We start from the raw sequence: 22,199 nt of genomic DNA on the forward strand, positions 1-22,199 counted from the left end.
CTCCTCTTACTTATTCTCTCTGCCTGTCAGGCCTTCCTCTCTCTCTCTCTCCTGCCTCGCTATTGGCTATTCAGCTCTTTATTAGACCAATCAGGTGTTTTAGGCAGGCAAAGTAACACAGCTTTACAGAGTTAAACAAATGCAACATAAGAGAATGTAACACATCTTTGCATCATTAAACAAATATTGCCAGCATAAGTAAATGTAATACATCTTAAAGTAATATTCCACCACAGTTATATAAGTAATAACAGTTGTTGGAACAGGATATGCTCTAAGAGCCCACCACTACCACCAAGATTCCTGTAAGTGGTTCAGGAACCTTTAAGGATGCAGCTTTTATGAGTCATCTTCCATACCACAGGAAGCTGTCAGTGAGGCAGTTATGAGCCAACCATGTTCCTGTGAACAAGCCTCATTTATAAGTATAAAAGAAAACCGTGATTTTACTGTCTCAGTAAGTTAGACTTTAAAGGAATTGTTTCTTTGTTTTGTAATTTTTGCTCTTCTAGAGTGGATACATAGTTGTTCACATCTCCAAAGGGAAATTCACACACTAGTTTATTATACAGTTAGAAGAGTGAAAAGATGGCTTTATTCTTAGAGTAGTTTTCAGCCTTTCTTTATAGTCTCAGTCTCAATCTGCAAGTTCTTTGATAATCAAACTAATTTTGTTACCATTTCAAGCATGCTAGAGTTATATTACTCATTCCACTAAGTTCATCTAATTCACAATGAGAACAGAAGTGGCATTGCAGCCCTTCACTCTGAACAGTGAAGACATCAACTTAAGAAAGATTACCTTGGCTAAGGTCAAAAGTCAGGAAGAATTTTGCATGGCAGAGCTGGGGTGGAATAGGATCTGCTGACAGGCAACAGTACAGAGGACTGCCAGCACCGAATCTGTGAGCTAAGCTATTATGCTGAAGAATTGAGGTTAATGCCATAACAAAGAGAATCTACTTTCTTCTGCTTCTCTCTTACATGGTTTCCTGTTCCAAGAAGCACACACACACACACACACACACACACACACTCATCCTTTTAGTGCATTACATCAATCCTTTTGACAACAAATAGCATTGATTAGATGGTGTATATTGAGAAACAATTTGATATATCATATCTCAGTTGGCCCTGGTATCAGAAGAGTTCATTACGATGGTGGTCCCTTGGATTCAGGGTGAATCAGTTCTTAAAATGTAGCTTAGAATGCTAAGCCTGACTTAGAAAAACCACTTGATAAATCTTCACTGTCTCCAAAGAAGTGCCTTTATATATGTGCCCTCTCCAACTCTGCACAACCTCAGGAGTCTCCATTTTCCCAAGATCTCCTCTTTACTTCCTTTAGTGCCAGCACTGAGTGGGCCAAACATAGCTCTGCTTTAACAAAAATTATTATGTTAATGTTTTCCTGTTTTTAATGCTTCATCTCATTATATCTTTCTCCCTCTCCTTTTCCGTTCTTATTTCACCCTGCTCCTTTCTTCCCTCCCTCCTTTCTTTCTACACTTGAGTATTCAGCTATGTAATCCCATGTGAATTACTTTGTCTAAAGCCAGTCAATAGCCTACAGAAGCTTAACATCTGTCATGGAAAGCTTAATCGGTAATTTGACAGATCTAGAATTCTATAAGAGACAAGTCTCAGGCTTGTGTGTGAGGGGGGTTCTATATCAGATCAGTTGAGGTGAGAAGACCAACCCTAAATGTGGGTGGCACCATTCCATTGGTTGCTTTCCTGGACTGAATAAAAAAAAAGGAGAGAGAGAGAAAGAGAGAGAGAGACAGAGAGAGAGAGAGAGAGAGAGAGAGAGAGAGAGAGAGAGAGAGAGATGTGTGTGTGTGTGTGTGTGTGTGTGTGTGTGTGAGAGAGAGAGAGAGAGAGAGAGAGAGAGAGAGCACTAGCACCCGCATGCATTGCCTCTGCTTCCTGACTAGGGTTGCAATGTGACCAGCTTCATCAAGCATGTGTATGAATGAAAGAAAGAGGCAAAGGAGGTACCAACAGAAAGCGAGGCTCACAGGCTCATCTACACAAATGTCTGCTGTCTATCTGCAGCATATCTGGAGACATGCCACACCCAACTGGGAAAAGTGAGACTCTTCCTTTGTTGTTCTATGCACACAGACATGAGACATTCAGCGAGTAGATCTGTAAGTCCTGAATTTCATTTCCATTCTATGGCAAAAGACAATCACACACTTAGGGCAGCTATTTCTCTATCAAGATCTCATCCAGAATATTAACAGCATGAGGATGAAGACAGAAGGTCAGACCTCCAGCACTCACACAACAGCTAGGAGGTGTGTTTTGGTGCCACCTGTAATCCTATCACTTGGGAGACAAAGACAGCATGCTCAAGGGGAAAGCTGGCTTTCCCACATCACCTGAATCAGGGCTTCAGCAAAAGACCTTTACTCAGAAATGAAGTGGAAAGCTATCAAGGAATATTTTGATATCAATCTCTTGCCTCTACATTTATACATGTGACCACATACAAATATGCTCATGCACATGCAAACATGCCTTCAAATCATACACATATATACATACATAAAACTCACAAAGCAGAAATAATGAAACTGTCAACAGCCCCAATGGTGAGATTGTACCTCAGCTATATATAAATTTTTTTTGTGTGTGTGTTTTGTTTTTGTTTTATTTTTTCCCAGAGCTGAGGACTGAACCCAGGGCCTTGCGCTTGCTAGGCAAGCACTCTACCACTGAGCTAAATCCCCAGCCCCGTGTATATATATTAATATTTAAAGCTACATCCTACAAAATTTTTTACATGCTACTCGATCAATGCACTGGGCAACATAGGTTTGTTGCAAATATCCCTAACTATCATTGTGACAAACAGTGTTGAGTTACAATATTGATTCTGGAAATCCATCAAATAATGAATCATTGATCAACATTCTGTCACATTGAAATAACCAGGGAAGTGCCAGAATGTATGTCCCATTTTAGAAGATGCAGCCTGTATCTGGTACACAGAAAGTACTCATGATCACAGAAGAGATCTGGTGATCAAAATGCTGATTTAAAAATCTTCCCATGGCTAAAGGTATCTGGACAGGCACATGCATATTGATACTTAAACGATGCCATACTCAATCTATCCCAAGCAAGACACACACTCCAATAATGGCATCCTTTGGTACCTGCTGTAAATAAGCATCTAGTGTCTCCACATTTCTGACTGATGGAAGACACATTTCTTTATTTGGGCTAATATAACTATGATGGTTAGTTTTGCCAATTTGATAGAATACAGAATCACCTGTTAAATGATTCTCAATGAGGAACTGTCTTTATTAGAGTGGCCTGTGGGCATGTCTTTGAGTGATAATCTTGATTAAATTAATTCCTGTGTTAAGACCTAACATAAAAGTAGGTGGCACTATCCTTTGATTTTAGGTCATAGACTATATAAAAGAGAAGGAGGAAAACTAAGAGTAAACACTCATGTATTCATTCTCTCTGTACTTGACTATGGATGTAAAGAGTTACTTCAGGTTCCTGCCTCTTCTTTCTTAGTGAAGGACTCTAACCTGGAACTGTAAACTGAATGAGCCCTTTTTATCCTGTTGCTTCTGTTAGAAAATTTTATCCCAGCAACTAGACAGGAAACTAGGGCAATGACTAAGCAAAACTTTCATTCATTCATTCATTCATTCATTCATTCACTGAACAGATGAATTACACAAAAATGGAAATGTTGGGTCTTCAACTGCCTTTCGCCAGATGACATTTGCCAACCTACCTGTCACTGAATGCTAAAGAGTGAGGCATAAATCAACACACAAAGATGACCTATAACAGAATGTTTCCCCTTTTTCAATTTCATCAAGTTAAAGTTATAAAGCACAATAATTTCTGAAATGGGACTCACTGGAGAGAAGCATAACAGAAGTGAGCTTGCTCCTTAGACTGACCTTGGCTATAACTCTGTCAAGATGTTTCATCCAGTGCCATCCACATGCTTGCACAACTCACTGAATTTGTGACCAATTTAAATGTGTGGTGATAAAACTTGTCACAAAACACTGCTGCCTCTCTTCCATTTTAAGTTACACAAAGTTCACCTCATCTCTGTTCTTGTGACAGTTGGGGAGCTTTGATTGTGTAAAAAGCTAATCCTCCATCTTTAGATCCTGCTTCAACTAGAAAGATTCATAAATACTGCCTGAAGATAAATTAGACTTTCACATGGAGTATAATTTATGAAAATTGTAAAACACTTGAACTGATTCCACCAAAAAGAAGATATTAAATCTTGATGAGTAGCAAACTCCTCCAAGAAATAAAATGTGATGTTTAAATAGAACTAAAACAGCAAAATGAATTTAAATTCTTTCAGTAGTAAATCATATTACTTACAGGAGATATTAATTAAGGAAAAGACTTATAATCATAAGAAGGTTTTAAATCACTTGATATTAGATTCTGCTGGATGTATAAAACACAGTTAATGAAGATACATGTATGGTGGATGATGAAATGAAAATCTGATGATCTCAAATTCTAGTATCTCTTTTCCTTAAGCAAGCATGTTTTCAGTGATAATATTTTCAGATTTAAAAATTTTACATTAGCCCATATATAAAGGAAGCAAATAAGAAAACTACATGGAATAGAGATCGAGTTCATAGCTGGTGGTGAGCTACACAGTGTGGGTGTTGGTAGAAAACAGTGCAAAAACAAACCCAGTACTAGACTAGTGTATCTAAAATATTCCCCTCCTCTCCCTCTGTCTGTCTGTCTGTCCCTTTCTTTTTCTCTATGCACATGCATACTGCATGACACACACTCATACACATACATACATGCACACATACATGCACACACAATTCACACACACAGTCACACACACACACACACACCCACACAAGCACCTTGAAAAGCAGTGACTTTTCCTAGTTCATATTCCATCCCCACTATCACACAAGGGTTCCTGAATAGAGTTAGCATCTCTGTGACTATTGATGGGGGGAGTGAGGGAGGGGGAAGGGAGGAAGAGATAGTGAAATAAAAGAAGGAACAAATTCAGTCCATGACTTCTGTCAGTGGCAACCTATTCAGAGATAATATTGGTGCTAATGCTGAGTCTCACTGAGGGAGTGGGATGTAAGCACCATCTTACATTAGTTAGGGTTTCTATTTCTGTGAACAAAAGCAACTTGGAGAGGGTAAGGCTTATTTTGCTTATACTTGAATATCACAGTTAATTATCAAAGGAAATCAGGGGATGACATCAAGCAGGGCAAGAACCTGGAGGCAGGAGCTGATTTAGAAGCCATGAAGGAGCTGCTTACTGCTGTGCCTTACATGGCCTGCTCAGTTTGATGTCTTATAGAATCCAGGATCACTAGCCCACGGATGGACCATGAACAACAGCTGATACCCTCACATAAACCACTAATTAATAAAGGCTCTACAGACTTCCTTAGGGGCAAAATATATGGAGACATTTTCTTAACTGAGAGTCCCTCTTTCAAGTGTCTCTATCTAGTGTCATGTTGACATAAAACCAGCCAGCACTCCATAATTTTTACTCCTGAAACTGACATTCTTTAATTTAGTTAAACTACTTGATCACACTCTTAACAATAGTTATCAGGAGCTGGGGATTACTAAGAAGAGTGATGGGCTGGAATCTCTATGCCTATGCTGTAAATTTTTATTACAATGACCCAAAACATAAAATTCCATAGATGTAGGAAAATAATATATACAAGGAGAAATGGTACCAAAACAGTCTGAGACAGTCCCTAAGTTTGTGAAGGAGTAGCATAAACTTTATTGTGATGATCTATGAAGCTAGAATAAAACAATTTATCAAATTTAATAGTAAAAAGTAACAACATATTTCATTTCCTAGTGGTAAAAATATTAGGAATTTTCCTTGAGCTAAGGCACAAAGCTATCTTGTAGGTGTTTAGCACAAAGTATGCAGTAGGATGTATCCTACCTACAAACAACTGGCTATTCAGCTGAAGTCGGAAATGGCCTTCCTCTGAGGTCTCCCTTGTACTCCATGGAAGGTTATCCACCTGCAGGGAGGTCTCCTTGAGGTTCCTCTCAGCCCGTATATAATGCCATTGGTTGTCATTCAGAGGAGAAGGAGACTGAACAAGGAGCTCGACAGGGCCATTCCCAACATCAATGGCGAATGTGACCTCAGAAGGAGCTGCAGCCAAACAAGAAAGAAGGATGAAGGCCATCATCAGAGTGTTGCAGGCACAGGCATGTTCAAGATGTTTAGGGAAAGGAATTATAAGTCTCTGTCAATGTGGAGAGAACGTCTCTGAATTTCCTGAACACTGGGGTTACCATCAGCAGTATCAACTGCTAATGACTAAGAATGTATGTCTTCTATGCCCTGCCCACATCAGTCATTCCTAGTTGTTCAACACTTGAAGCAGGGACTGGGGCCCTTGTGACTATCTAAATCTCTACTGAAGCTCTGGGTTTCCTTGGCCTACCCTGATTTTACCTATGTTCTACTGTACACAAGTGCTTAACTAAGCATCTCCAAGCTTTGGTGTGGAGACCCATGTGCTTAGAACAACAATACCATTTACCAGAATATTTAGTCAATGTGTGTGATGCAAGCACTCATGTTTGCATATCCAAAAATTCCAAAATCAAGCTGGAGAGAAGGCTCAACAGGTAAGAACACTTGCTGCTCTTGCAGAGAATCAGAGCTCAGTTTCCTAATGTTCAGATGGGGTAGCCCATAACTGCATAAAACCCCAGCTTTGGGGATAGGATTGTTCTCTGGCCTCCAGAGGTACCTGGATACATGTATGTACCCACATAGATATAAACACATAAATAAAAATATATCTTAAAAATATTAAGATGACTTTCATAATGTCAGTTGCTTGTCCAGATTAATAACATTGAAAAGGATATAGTCTTAAACTACTCAGAAACTCCCTGTGTTGGTTACTATCCAGGACTTTCCCTTTCTTTTAGCAATATGTTATGGAAATCAATTGGCAGCCATTCATTAACAATAATACCAATGATATTAAAATGATGGTCATAATGAAGATAGTAATGTGCTAGTCATGGTGATGGTGGTAGAAATGATAACCATGGTGACTGTGGTGATGCTATTGGCAACAGTAGGGATGGAATCTAGAAGAGGGATGCAGGAGAGCATGGTGATAATACTTCAGATGGCAGTGATTGTGGCGGTACTTACTGATGAGGCTAGGCTGACTGACAAGCCAGATCCAGGGAATCTGGATCTTTCTCTCAATAGTGGGATTAGAAGCGTATGCCACTATACCTGATTTTTTAATGTGTGCTCTGAGGGTCAAACTCAGGTCCTCATGCTCCTCTTAACAGCTAAGCCATTCCCCCAGACCTGGTTTCTGTTTTCTGTTTCTGTTCTAATTGCTTTAGATATTTATTTATTTTATAAATATATTTTACCTAATTGTATGTCTATATACCACATGCATGTCTGATAGTGAAAGAAGCCAGAAGAGGGTGATGGATCCCCTGAAACTGGCATTATACATGGCAGGAATGACCACATAGGTGCTGTTGACTAAACATGGGTCTTCTGTAAGAATAGCAAACGTGATTAGCCATTGAGCTCTCTCTTTAGCCTCAGTTTCTTTTACTTCTCTCTCTCTCTCTCTCTCTCTCTCTCTCTCTCTCTCTCTCTCTCTCTCTCTCTCTCTGTCTCTCTCTGTCTCTCTCTCTCTCTTTTTTGGGTTGTTTGTCCAGACAGTGTTTCTCAGTGTAGCCCTGGCTCTGCTGGTTTTGCCCAATTCTCTCACCAAGTTGGGCTTATGTCTGTACTGAGCTTAGCTATGCATCATCACCTGTACCAGAGGATCTGACTGTTTGTCTCCCCAATTAATCTGCAAACTGTAGAGCAGTGGTTCTCATCTTATAGGTCATGACACCTTTGGGGGTTGAATGACACTTTCACAAGGGTTACACATCAGATATCTGGCATATCAGATATTTGCATTATGATTCACAACAGTAGTAAAATTACAGTTATAGAGTAGCAAGGAAAATAATTTTTGTGGTTGGGGTCACCACAACAAGGGGAACTGCATTAAAGGGCCAAAGCATTAGAAACATTGAGAAACACTGTTGTAGAGAAATTTTTACTTATCACAGACCCAGCCACTAACATTGTGCTTGGGTAGAGCAAGCTCACTTACTACAGGTCCAGCCCTCCATCCTATGTTTTTATGTACACAGCTCTAGCAAAACCAAGGCTAGATGCTGTGAATATCACTCTGTGTAAATAAAATTCTGATTGGCCAGTGGCCAGGCAGGAAGTATAAGCGGGACAAGAGAGAAGAGAATTCTGGGAGGTGAAAGGCTGGAAAAAAGACACCGCCAGCCACCGCCATGAAAAGCAACATGTAAAGACACTGGTAAGCCACAAGCCATGTGGCAAAGTATAGACTAACAGAAATGGGTTAATTTAAGATAGAAGAAGTAGATATCAAGAAGCCTGCCACGGCCATACAGTTTCTAAACAATGTAAGTTTCTGTGTGCTTTCTTGGTTGGGTCTGAGTGACTGTGGGACTGGTGGGTAAGAGAGATTTGTCCTGACTGAGCCAGGCAGGAAAACTCTAACTACAGCTAGACTCCTAAAAATAAATAAATTCTGCAGTTCTCTTTAGCTACTTTTTGTTTTTATACTTGGGTTCCAGGATCTTGTCAAAAGCTCTTTTAAATGTTTTGTTACTGCTGATCTTTATTCAAGTAACTATCAAAGACTGATAATATTTAAACCATTCCTCCTGGATATTAAAGAATCAGTAAAATATTACTAGCAGTAACATTAATATTTATTAAGGGCATCACAGAAGCCAGACATATTGCATGCCATTTTCCATCACTGAATTCAGTAAGGCCTCAATACAAAATTGTTAGATGGGAGTATTTTCATCAGTGAGGGAACTGAGAACAAGTTGTCACAGTGACTAAAACTAAGATTTAAATCCTGGTAATATACTTCCAGAGCTTTCACTTTATTTTTATCACAACATAATTCTTTATTGATTTTTTGGGAATTTCACACCATGCCCCCAACCCCACTTATCTCCCAGTCCCTCCATGTCCTTCCCTCACTCCTGTAGCCTCCCTCCAAAAGAAATCCTCCCAAAAAATCCATTCAAAACAAAACAAACAACAACAGCAAAAATGACTTGATCCTTCATCTTTCCAATACCTCTTCATTCATCCTTGTGGCACTGGGTGCTGTGGAGTGTCTCACAGTACACCATTTTGTCTGTTCAACCCCACCCAAAAATGTCCCTTGCAATGAGGAATTGGTATGGTTCAAGGCCTCTGGTACACCAGCATCACTGGATTCTCACCAAAACCCCTGTCAGATATCCTGCTATTGCCCCAAGTCATGGAGATCTTATGAATATAGTTCCACAGGACCAGTCCCTTTACTGCACCCCAGCAGGTCACAGATAGGGTAGATCTTAAGGTGGGCCAACCTTAAGCCTGTGATGTGAGTCTGAGTGGTTGCTGAACTGGTTGATCTGGGCCACTAGGACCACTGCTCCCTTAGGCACAATGCAGAGCCCACTCTCCTAGGCCCATGTTATTGGGGCCAACTCTCCTACGCCCATGGTGAGCAATGGGGCTATCTCTCCCAAGTGCATGGGACAGTTCTCCCAAGTGTGTGAGACCAGCTCTCTTGTTGTAGTGTTTAGAAAGTGGCTGGGCCAGCTATTCTAAGGCAAATGAGGGGCAAGGCCAGCTCAACATGACCCTTGGATTTCAACATACATAATTCCTATGAACCCCTGTGGCAACATGGGCTACAGACATCATCACAGACCCCAACTTCAGTAGGAATATGGATCTAGACCTGGCCCTTGGCAGCAGCCCAGGCCTGGATGACACCATGGCCCCAAGCAGCAGTGCAGAGTACCCAGATTGGTATGACCCTGGAGACAGCATGGATCTCAGACATGAACATGGCCAGAGTTTGTGGCCTTGACCCTGGGTATCCGTGTGGCCTTTGGTATTACCATGGGTAAAGATTGTATGTTTAACTCTTACCCAGTAGTCTATGTAATCTTCCATGGCTATCATGGCTAGAATACATAATAGAGATAACTAGATGCAGTAGAATATAAAATGTATGAATGAGCAGATGGTACCATAAGCCAACATGGGCTTGACTCTAGACTTTGTGCCAGGGCACAGAGGCAATCATATATTCTGATGGCCCTGGATAGGAAATCGGGATGCAGTAACACTCTCATACTATCATAAACTTCACACTTACATGTCTCACTTAAATGTTCCTCTTAAATGATAGATATTTTCTCATTGTTTGCTCCTTTATTGTTCAAGACAAATCTAAGGGGCCTTTGGATTGTATTCATCAAGCTGGATCTAGTTCCTGGTGAGTTAAGAGATGAATGAAACAACATGAGCTCACCACTCTGTTGAGGGAAGATTGTCAAAGGAAGAGCCTATAGATACCTTGGTGGGAGGAATGCCTCACAAGGATTCCAAGGATCAAAGAAGCCTAGGAAAAGCCATTGAATGTTCTCCCCTACCTCTACAACAAGAATGTATCACTGTACCCTGTAAGGGAATCCTTTGGTGTCTACTCTCCATTGTTTTTCTCATTACTCAGCTCAAAGCTTAAAAAAGAAGCATTAGCCGGGCAGTGGTGGCACACGCCTTTAATCCCAGCATTTGGGAGGCAGAGGCAGGTGGATCTCTGTGAGTTCAAGGCCAACCTGGTCTACAAACCAAGATCCAGGAAAGGCGCAAAGCTATACAGAGAAACACTGTCAAAAAAAAAAAAAAAGAATGTATCCTCAACTCCTAGCCCAGATCAGAGATGAGGACAGTACTAGTCTGTGCTGGACAACTTACTATTCAAAGGACATATCAACCTTGCTGTTTGGATAGCAAAGAGGAGAACTCTCTACAGATGGGACTGAGTCAATGCATCTGTTAAAGGACCTTTCATTTCCAAGGGGCTGGTCTGCATGGCTTCTTGCTATGAACTCTTTAGCATGGAAAGTCCATCTACTTAAATGAGTAATGTTACTGGATCTATAGCTATGAAAAGTAAGGTTTTTGATATTTTGTTACGTTTTTCCCCTTCACATTAGTAGCAACAACAATAATTTTAATAAGTTTAGGAAATATGAGACCTTGTATTTTTCTGACTTTATTTTTATGTATTTATTTAGTTTCTGTTTGTAGGGACTGAACTTGGGGTCTTGTGTGTGCTAGCTAGTGGTCTTTATTACTGAACTACATCCACATTCTCAGGTCTAACACTTAAAAATATTTAAATACAAGATGCTTATGTTTTAGAAAGTAATATTTGACAGTATAATGATAGTAAACATCAAACAATTACATTACGGGTTTTATTTGTGTGTTTTTTATGAATTTAATACTAAATTGAATTATAAAAATTGTACTGCCAAAAGGGCACAGTGCACTGCTACCAAGTACAAACAAATTGGACACTGATCTGTCATTAACACTCAATCACTGATGATTATCTTGTGATAATATACCATAACACTGACTGTAGGATTAATGAATGAAAGGCTGCAGGATCTGATTTTTTATTAAATTTTACATTGACGTTATTATGTCCACACTATGGAATGGTTGGTATTCAACCTGCTTTGCATAGTCTGAGCAAGTTAGATATGAAGGATTTTTATTTTACACCAAAATTACAAAGGTTTCCCTCATTAGTAGCATGTGTCCTTGGACAATAAGTGAAAAGGAACTTGGAGACACTCTCTTTTCCCATGTGTAGTCTGCAACTGTAAAAGAAACACTTAGCAGCTCACCCATGTGCTGGAGACCTACATGAAACCTCCACCTTGCCCTTCTGCAAATGTACGTGTTTTCTGGTGGGGAACTCTCAAATATTTTGAGGTCACTAAAATTTATTCTGGTTAAAAGAAAAATATATGGAGAGTGTTATAATTATTGGAGTTTAAAGAAATGATTTACTTTACTAACCTTGTCACTTTGTTGAAAATCTTCCCAAACCTTCTAAATATGAGTTTATATGAAAAATAATCATATTGAAAATGAATAAAAATATTCTCTTTTAAATATAATAGAAGATAAATAGGCTAATACAATTTATAGTTTCATTTGAACAAAAACAAGTACAGGAAATTAACTTTAGTGAATTCATTGACTTTACAGAAAATCAAAGTTATTGACAGACTTTTAAAATTATTATTACTGAAATAGACTAAAACATTGTTGTTTTTCCATTTTCATAAAAATTAATTAATCATTGTATTTCTTTCCTTTTTGTGCTTTCATGTTTTCTTATTAGCATGCTGGTATGAATTGTCCTTCAGTAGAATGTCTTTCCATCCATATTTCTTTAGTGTCCATTGGGCTTAATGATCATTAATGCACAGGTCCCACAGATGGGGGCAGGGATATTCCAAAGGTATAAATCATGCATCTGCCCCACACACATGGTGCTAATGGCAAAAAAAGAAGTGGAAATTCGGTATAAATTATCACTGACTAGTTATACTCTCCTACTGGAGAGAGATAAGAAATTGTGTGTGTGTGTGTGTGTGTGTGTGTGTGTGTGTGTGTGTGTGTGTGTGTTACTTGGTCAAGATGTGCTCAGGCATGCCAGAGGTGGATGTCCAAGTTCCTCCTAAATTATTCTCCACCTCATTTGTGGAACAGAGTCTCTCACTGAACCCGGGGCTCACCAATTCTGCTGGAGGAGCTGCAGGGCTCCACCTGTTTGTGCCTCCTCTGGTGTGGGACTGCCTGGCTATGTTACTTGGGTTCTGGGGAACTGAACTCAGGTCCTCATACTTGCACACAGGTGCTTTACTGATTGAGCTGTCTTCCCAGCACATAAAAAAATGACTTCTGAAGCATGGATAAAATTGTTAAGTGGATCCCAAATATGAAGAGAACCTCTGCTTCCCATAGAGTGTAATCCTGAGGTGTGGAAGCTTAAAGGGACAGATAAGAGATAGCCATGCCTTCATAGAGAATGGAGTTGGCAATAGTAATGAACAGATACTTTTGGAATGCACATATCTAGAAGAACCATCCAACAGATGCTGATACAACACAATAAATCACAACTCATTTGCAGAGATTTGACAGCTTCAATGCTAGTTTTACTGATAATGGTTATATTGGCTCAATATTAACAATATGTACTGGTGGCTGGTGGCAAAGATAAAGTGAAGCCTTTTCTGTGGACCACTGACATTGAACTCATAAACAAAGGCACTTACAGCTCATTTCAAGTCGGATGAAGTCTTTCATTCCAAGGTTCTCTAGGAAAACTCCAGATAAAGCAGTGGTTTTAAAAAAGAAGGAAATGTCAGCGCTGAATTCCGCATGGAAGGTAGGAAAGTGGAGGTAAGAAGCTTCAGTGGAAAAGGCAACGGCATTCCAGTAGTGTCCTGCGAAGCAGAGAGTCCCTCAGCATGGCTTGTGTTTCCACTGGGTACAGAAAAGGAATGGGCTTGGGGGGAATGTTCAACACTAGGAAGACACTGAAGGGAAAAGGGATAAGGGAACCAAAACATATTGTGTTCATGTAATTCAGAGAAAAGGGGTGTCATACTCACGGTCACCATAGCAACGCAAAGGGCCAATTCTCCAAGCAGCTTCTGAGTTTGATCTGTTGGTATCAGTGATGATTATCTGAGTTACAGGCAAGTGCTCTTTGAAGGAAAGAAAACCAGTATCCTTTGTCCTGAAAAACATAAATTTAAGGGCAGGGGGCGGGGAGAAGGATAAAATGTAGATTATCTAGGGAATCTGTGCAAAGACACTGGTTTTGCAAAGTGGATTAGATTGGATGCAGCCTGGCTAGGGTTAGGAGGAGCATAACAGAAGTCCTTTCATCTCCAGGCCTATGTGAATAGTTAGATACCAATTACAAAACCTATGGCCTGCTTCCAAACACCACTGGATTTTATGTCTTCACTAAATGTGCTTGCAGAAGCACAGGTATTTTACCAAGTTCGTTGTGCTGATTGTGGCCAAGAGGACCCAAAGCCTCACTGCGGTGTTAATGTGACATTAAAGATCACTTCTTTTTCCCATAAAAGAAGGTCTGCAATCTAAGGACCTAACTTGAAAATAGATAACATAATTCCCTCTCAAAAATCACTCACAGGACTTGGCTGAACCACCTGCCAACAGCTTTTAATCAGGCTTGAATGTTCCTTACCACCTTTTAAGTTGTGTTAAAATGAATCTTTATAGTTATTGGTTGCTTTTTGCTTTGTTCTTTAGAAAGACCTTGCTGGCTCTGGCTTTGTTCTTGTTAATTATGCAAATAAGGAAGTACCTAGTTTTCTTTTAATAGGAAAGTTTAAAAAAAAATAGAGTAAGCCAATGTTTCCTCTTCTTTTTAAGCTGTCTTTCAGAATCAAGGTGATGATGGTACAACTTGGCAGAGTATAAAATTGGAAGTAAGAATCTGGCATTGTGCTGTAGCTGGAGTTTTCTCTAGTCTTTCCTGGCTCACAGTCAGGACAAATCTCTCTCACCTGCCAGTCCCGTAGCCACTTAGACCCAACTGAGTAAACACACAGAGACTTATATTGTTTACAAACTGTATGGCCATGGCAAGTTTCTTGTTATCTAGTTCTTATATCTTAAATTAATCCATTTCTATTAGTCTATACCTTGCCATGTGGTTTGTGGCTTACATGTTGCTTGTCAAGGCAGTGGCTGGCAGAGTCTCTCTGCCTCAGCCTTCCTGTTCCCAGAATTCTCTTCTCTCCTTGTTCTGCCTATATTTCCTGCCTGGCTACTGGCCAATCAGTTTTTTATTTATTAACCAATCAGAGCAACATATTTAACATACAGAACATCCCACAGCATTGTGGAGTTGTGCAGATAACTTAGACAGTCTGATCTACTTGGTATGTGAGCATAGAGAACCGAATCTGAATCTCATGAACCTACACAGAAACCTGCCCTTGTTGCACTTGATTATAATCATAAGGCTGGGTAAGTAGAGATAGGCAGATCTCTGGGGCCTGCTTGCCAGCCAACCTAGCTGAATTGGTGAGGTCCAGGCCAATAAGAGACCTTGCCTCAAAAAATAAGATGTACTCTACAGTACCTAAGGAATAACAACAAAAGCTGGTTTCTGGTCACCACATATGCACTCATACACATACACATGCACTAGCCTAAACACAAATAAAAATGTGCATACATATGTATACATACCTGTACACATACCAGGGGAATCTAGGAAAGGTACTATAGCAGATGGATGACATCCAAGTACATAGTGTTCATATACAACATTTTCAAAATTAAGTAAAAACAATGTTTGAAAAACAATAGTACAAATTCAACTCAAATAAATAAATTGCCATTGACCATGTAAATACTTGAAGGATGAAATTCATTAAGGATAGGGGTAATCTTTGCCAACACAATTTTTCTCTGAAATGTACATCACTATGTCCATTTACAAATGTTGAAAGTAGCTTGGAGGCACTGAGTTGTTGCCTAGGATCACAGGATAGAAAGGTCAGGAAGCAAGTCATGGTTTTGCCTCCCTGGTATCTGTCTTGTGTTTAAGGACACACATTAGTAGTGTGGGTGAGTGATGTTTAGGAAATGCTTGGTGTGTTGAGTGCACATCTGAATAGCAGCTTGAAGAGGATTAACTAAGATCTGCAGCTGCTGGGCACAGTGTCTGGTCTGTATTAAATGCTCAGAATTGCTCTCACTGACACTTACTTTTAGTTTTCATCTGTCCCTGAACTACTCTGTGGCCTCGGGCACGACAACTTATTTCATAGATATCCATCTATGATCATGGATTGGAGATTTCTTACTACCTAGCACATGTGGAAAATTAAATTTTAAGATTTAGAATTGAGCTCATGAGATTTGGAGAAAAACACTTAATAATTTATCTAGGTTATAAATAAACCAAATATTCACCTGAACCCTTCCCATACAGCCCCACTAAAAGTACAAAGAAATACATAATATAATAACCAGCTAAAAATCGTACCTATGTATGCTGCACATGCAGAAAGAATAGATTTGCCTTTTTGTTGAAAAGTATTCACAAGTAGAGATTATAAAGCAGAACTCAAACCCCCTCAGTGAAGTAAAGACAAAACCCAGACTCTCCCCTAAAGAAACCAGGACATGCCGTGTCAAGCTACTCCATCCCATTTTCAGTTTCCAGCTACACATGCTGGGTTCTGAAGTCTGTCCATTATGCTGGCTTGTGCCCTGCTTAAACTCCATGACATCTTGTCCACATCTACTTGTTGCCCCTGTGTCAGCATATTGGTATATATGAAAAGCCTATTCCAAATACCACAGGAAATTTTATATTTGGTTCAGTAGCACATTATCTTTATCTTTAAACAATAAAAAGAATTCAGGATTCCTTCCCCGGGAATGGTGTTTTCCATAGTGAACTTGTTCTCCTTATGTCAATTATGACAATACCCCTAGTCCAACCTGATGTAAAATCCTCAATTGGAACTGTCTCTCCTGAAATTCTAGTTGATGTCTAAAACAAACAGCCACATTGGTAAATACAACTGGTTTATACCAGTGACAGAGAAACATGGACTGAGAGTCATCTGCATCTGAGAAATATTGATTCACAATTGTGTGCCACACAACCTAGAAGTTTTGTCGTTTACTCTGCTTATGCTCCGACTAACACTGACGGTGTTCACAGAACTTCTATCACTGCTGGTCCTTTTGTTTTCACATCACAGCTTTGTTCAGCAAATGGCACAATTCTGAAATTCTTTTTCCCAGAGTCCAGGTTGTGAAGTGGAATGACCAGCTTGTGAAACCAAGAGTGGATTCCCAAATATTAACACACTTGTATGTAAACACACTCTCTGATGTCCCACTGGCAGAGACCTCCTGGCTGGAAGCATTGCTGCACATAAAGTAACAGCTCTGAGTCCTTGAGTTATCCTAGGCTGGTCTCTGGTTGACCATCCCCATTCTGTACACACTGGCTTTCTCCACACACAACACAATTCAATTGACTGGGTTTAAGTTTACTAATTTTCAATCATTTTCGAAACTGTTTCCCTCAGATTACACCTGGGTCACCTTGGCTGATGCTGTGGAAGACCACAGCCTCCTGAGTTACAGGCTCACAGCTCTTGGGCTGTATTTATAAATGCAGGTCCAGCCACTGCAAGGTGAATTTACCAGAAGCCCTATTTTGGAATATTTCAGACTTCAGAGTTATCTCCTTATTCTACCCAGAATTTGATAATTGAAGGAAATTTCATTACACTGGCATGGTATTTCTTTCATGGTGTTAGCCCTTTTATTTCATATATATATATATATATTTCTCATAAACAAAAATTTAATATATAAACCTCTTCTAATTAAAGACTTTGTAATATTGCAGAAAATAATAATATTAATAACCCCATACTTTTTTCAAAACTGACTACATGCCACATGCTATAGATATGAAGATCACTTGCTAACTCAGCTAGCAATCTCCAGAAATAATGACCCCCCCATCTCTATTTCTAAAAATAAAATCAGAACCTGAAGCTCCAAGGAGCTGATGATTTAGAGTCTCCAATGAACAGATGACAGATGTGGGATTGGATTATCCTGTTCCATAATAAAAATTCAGTTAGGTATTCATTAGAGTTAGCCTCCAAGACTACGACAGTGCTATCAGCAAAAAGATGAGGAAAAACTGCATGTGCTAAGTACGTGATCAGCTCACAGTATCAGTGCTGTAGATGTGCAAAGTTGGAGGATTGGCTCTTTCCCTGTGCATCATGAAAAGTCTGTACCTTCTTCACACAGTCATTGGGATTGTCTGGGCTGTGGAAGCAGAACAAGAGAAATGGCACTGGGAAGGAAATGAGGAGGAGATTGCCACATGCAATTTGACTTGAGCCTCCTCTTCACTCACTCACTCTTTGAACACCAAGAACACAGTGGCCTCACAGAGGGCAGGCATACCTCTCTTCAACAGAAAGGGCCGACTTGATGCCACGGCCAGATACACATGAAAATAAAGTGACTAACCGCTCTCAAAACCACTTAACCACTTAGGATTTTTGCCCACTGGGAGAAAGTTCTAAAACAAAGCAAAAGGTAGATTAAGGAACAAATAAACGCCAGGCAGTGGTGGTGCATGCCTGTAATCCCAGCACTTGAGAGGCAGAGGCAGGCGAATCTCTGTGAGTTCGGGGCCAGCCTGGTCTACAGAGTGAGTTCCAGGAAAGGTGCAAAGCTACACAGAGAAACCTTGTCTCGAAAAACCAAAAAGAAGAGAGAGAGAGAGAGAGAGAGAGAGAGAGAGAGAGAGAGAGAAAGAAAGAAAGAAAGAAAGAAAGAAACAGATGAACATCAGTAAATAAAATGTTCTGATGAGGCAGGTTGGCAGAGCCCTAGGACCTGCCTCTCTCTACCTGTCCAGAACTGGAGCTACAAGTGTATACAACATGCCTGGATTTTTTTTTTTTTTAGGTTTTGTACCTGGCTTTTTACTTGCATACCAGGGATCAAACTGAGGTTTCATGCTTGTGTGGTGAATACTATCATCTGAGTTACTTCTCCAGTATTAAGAACTATTTTTGAAAGGGATTAGAAAATTAATTCATAACAAAAATGCATATGGAAAACTTGGTAGATGTTCTGCTGATAATATGAGAAAGGAACAATGTAGTCAAAACCAGTTAAGTCTGAATTGGATTTAACCTACCTACCAAAGAACAGAGGTAAACATCTGTCCAAGAAAAGTCATTAGTCATCATTCATGACTGCGGCATCATACCATAATTAAATTCTACATTGTACCTTAAGGCTCCAGGGTTCCATACAATGAAAAATAAAAGAAAACAGAAAATCCCTTACAAGTATACTGTTCTTTTAAAATGAGAACAGCAGACTCCACTTTCCAGATGGCACTCTGACAGGAACACTGCTTTACAAAAGGTGCACCAAGGGCAAACGCAGTGACTAGAACTAGGAACCACCAACAACTCTGCACTTTCAATGAGGAAAGAAGTGGGGAGAAGCTCTCTGTGAAGGGAGCTTCACTTTTATTGGTCCTGGTATTTGGATAAGAAAACTTGAAATTCAGGCTAAGGCTGTCACCAGGAGGCACCCATTGAAGTCTCTCCCCACCTTCAACAAGTGGCCAACCGTGCTTCCCTCCCTCTCTGATGGTCACTTTCTCCTCCCTGAAATGCCTAACACTCCCCTACGCCACCATGCTGTTCCCTGGGTTTTCTTGCACTCCCTCCAGGGTCTAGCAAACTGACTAAGAAAACTCTTCCTTGTGGTCTGGGGAGCCAGATGATTCAGTAGGTGAAAATGCTAATCACAAACACATGAGAGGTTGAGCTTAGATCCCTCAAAAATGACGTGCCTGTATTAGTCTGTAACCCTAGCAGTCCAGAGGATGGGAAGATCCATGGAGTCATTGGTCAGCCAGTTTCCATGTTTAGTAAAAGACCCCATGTCAAGAAACAAAAGATGAAGAACAACAGAAGATACTCAACTTCATCCTTTGTTCTTCACACAAATACACATGAAAACCCCCACCCACACTCATAATTATGTGTGCAACTCTGTATACACACACACACACACACACACACACACACACACATGCAATCTTATGTATATATAAACAAACAAGGATCCACAAATGAGAGAAAATGTGTTTTTTCATTCTATGATTTGCTTAATATGATTAATATGATTATTCCATTTGTACTTAATTTCCTACCAAAAAACACAAAAAACTAACTTCATTTCTTTACTACTGAAAAACTTTATGCTTGTATACCATATTTTCCTCTTTCAATTCTCTGTTGTTGGACATCAGGATTGATTTACTTATTTCTTTATCCCCCCCCCTCACTTTACTACTTAGATTTTGACTGTAACAGAAATCCTTGAGTAATAAGTTTCATAGAACACTATATATCCCTTCTCTCCATAGGTTCTTTATTCACAGGCTCAAACCACTATAGAGAGAAAATATTTAAAATAAAACTGTTTTTACTCGGCAAGGGCAATTTTTTAAGCTTGTCAATGTCCTCTAAACAACATGATAAAACTATTTGAAGTCTATCACCTTTATATGAGGCAATACAATAATCTGATGATGATTGACAGGAGGGCTATACATATTCTGTGTAAATGTTATGCCACTTTATATGAAAGATCAGAATAACTGTGCATTTTAGTATGAGTAGTAGACCAGGAACCAAACACCAACAGAGATGTGGGCTGAGTGTACCCCTAACTGATTTATCTAGTTGAGGCTTCCTTTAATTTTAAGTAAAATGGTTCTTCTAGAAATGCTAATTGACTGATATTTTTCTTCCCATGTATCTCCATCTTATTTTCAGCTCTTTCTCCCTTTCATCAAACATATGATACCCATCCATTTTCCTAGTTTACTTTATCTCATTGGAACATATGACACTAAGTGCTCAGTCACCAAGGTCTATTGTAATAGAGCAAAGTAGAAACAGTCACAAGTAGCTGAAGGGTTTGCCTAAGGCTCCCTGAGAAACCTCACTTAGCAAGAAGGAAGATGGGGCTGGGTAGGTGGTGGTGCACGCCTTTAATCCCAGCACTCAGGAAGCAGAGGTAGTCAGATCTCTGTGAGTTCGAGGACAGCCTGGTCTATAATGCAAGTTCCAGGAAAGGTGCAAAACTACACAGAGAAACCCTGTCTCAAAAAAAAAAAAAAAAGGAAGATGGATGCTTCTCCATGTGATTTCAGAGATTCTCTGAAACCTCTCCCGAATCCTTACTGCTGACCCTGCTCCATAATCCGCACATTAGCAGTCCCTTTGATGAAGTTAAGAAGGTCCTTTAACTCAGATGGAATAGCAATTCTGCCTCTGAGTCACATGACATTCACTATGCCATCAACATCAGAACCTCAAGGATAGGTTTTCTGGGATGTGAATATTATTTATGGTTCATGAAGTACCTCTCAGAACTTTCAACTGACAGCTTTGTCTAGCATGTATAATGGATTAAACTGTTCCACCAATCCAATTTTGCTTTCCCATTAACTTTATCCAATAGATGAAATTGGGAGAATTTTGTTCTTGAAGAACTAAAGTTCTTGGTGATTCTAACATTCATGCAACTTGGGATACTAGTGGAAATATAAGGATCTGAAACAAAACTACTTAAATATGTGGAAAGCCAGCTCACATCTATGGTAGTCATGCATGCAGGGAAGGTAGAAGCTGGTCTTTTGGATTCTTTTTGGTTTTGTGCTTTCCTTTATTCAGTGGACACTGGAGTTAGGTAAAGAAATGGCAGATGCATTTTCAAATTCTATCAGATCTATGGCTAACACAGATAAAATTTTTTGTGCTGATAAAACTAGCTCAGTGGTATTTCTATAAGAAGTTCGGTGACCTGGGGCTTATTCCATAGCTGATGAGGAAACTGCTTGTAGCACAAGTACAGTGAAACTGAGGCAGGCAGGCAATAAATACCAGGTGTAGTGGCGTAAGTTCACAACTCTAGAGTTGGGAGATGGAGATAGGAAAATCTTTTGCATTTTCAGATTGACTAGCCTAGTTTACTTGAAACCCTCCTGGTTCTAGTAAGAGACAAAGTCTCAAGATAAAGATAGACAGCTGAAGAATAACACTTGAAATTGACCTCTAGTCTTCACACACACACTCACACACATACACACACACACACACACACACACACACACACACACACACACACGTTGCATCATCTGATACTTCATTGTTCCATTCCTTCACTTCCTAAAACACCACCACCAACGTGCTTATGCAGTGATTTTGATATGCTTCCGTATTTCTCAGTCTGCATGCATAAAGGTTCTCTCCTTTTCATATAACTCGAGTGTAGTTGTTCCACCTTAGCTACTTCTTTTCTAAATGAGCAGAACAATACCCAGGTAGGCAAGTCTATTATGGAGTTGTAGCTACTCTCCAGTAGAAGGAGAGGTGGGTGGGTCAAGTACTCTCACCTGGGATTCCAGATACTATTCCTTCCTATCTTACCCCATATGAAAGTTATCTTGGAAGATACTGGAACATATAGGATGTGGAAGGCCAGCTGAAGGGGAGCCTCCAAGATGCAGTTTCCATGAGGTTATCATTCAAGATTGGGTGAGACTTTG

The 22,199-nt window shown here is 39.8% G+C and overlaps 1 protein-coding gene across 3 annotated transcripts in view; it reads right to left on the reverse strand.

The window, feature by feature from the left end:
* Positions 1–22,199, reverse strand: part of LOC118592981 (contactin-associated protein like 5-1-like) — a 934,683-nt gene that overhangs the window by 138,461 nt on the left and 774,023 nt on the right. For all 3 annotated transcript variants that reach the window (XM_036202117.1, XM_036202118.1, XM_036202119.1), the window contains exons 15-17: positions 13,633–13,760; positions 13,294–13,464; positions 5,981–6,199 (exon numbers count right to left, since the gene is read on the reverse strand). In XM_036202117.1, coding sequence (XP_036058010.1) covers positions 5,981–6,199; positions 13,294–13,464; positions 13,633–13,760 — 518 coding nt within the window. The remainder of the gene's footprint in view (positions 1–5,980; positions 6,200–13,293; positions 13,465–13,632; positions 13,761–22,199) is intronic.

This window comes from Onychomys torridus, chromosome 11 (assembly GCF_903995425.1).
Source record: "Onychomys torridus chromosome 11, mOncTor1.1, whole genome shotgun sequence".
Lineage (NCBI taxonomy): Eukaryota > Metazoa > Chordata > Mammalia > Rodentia > Cricetidae > Onychomys > Onychomys torridus.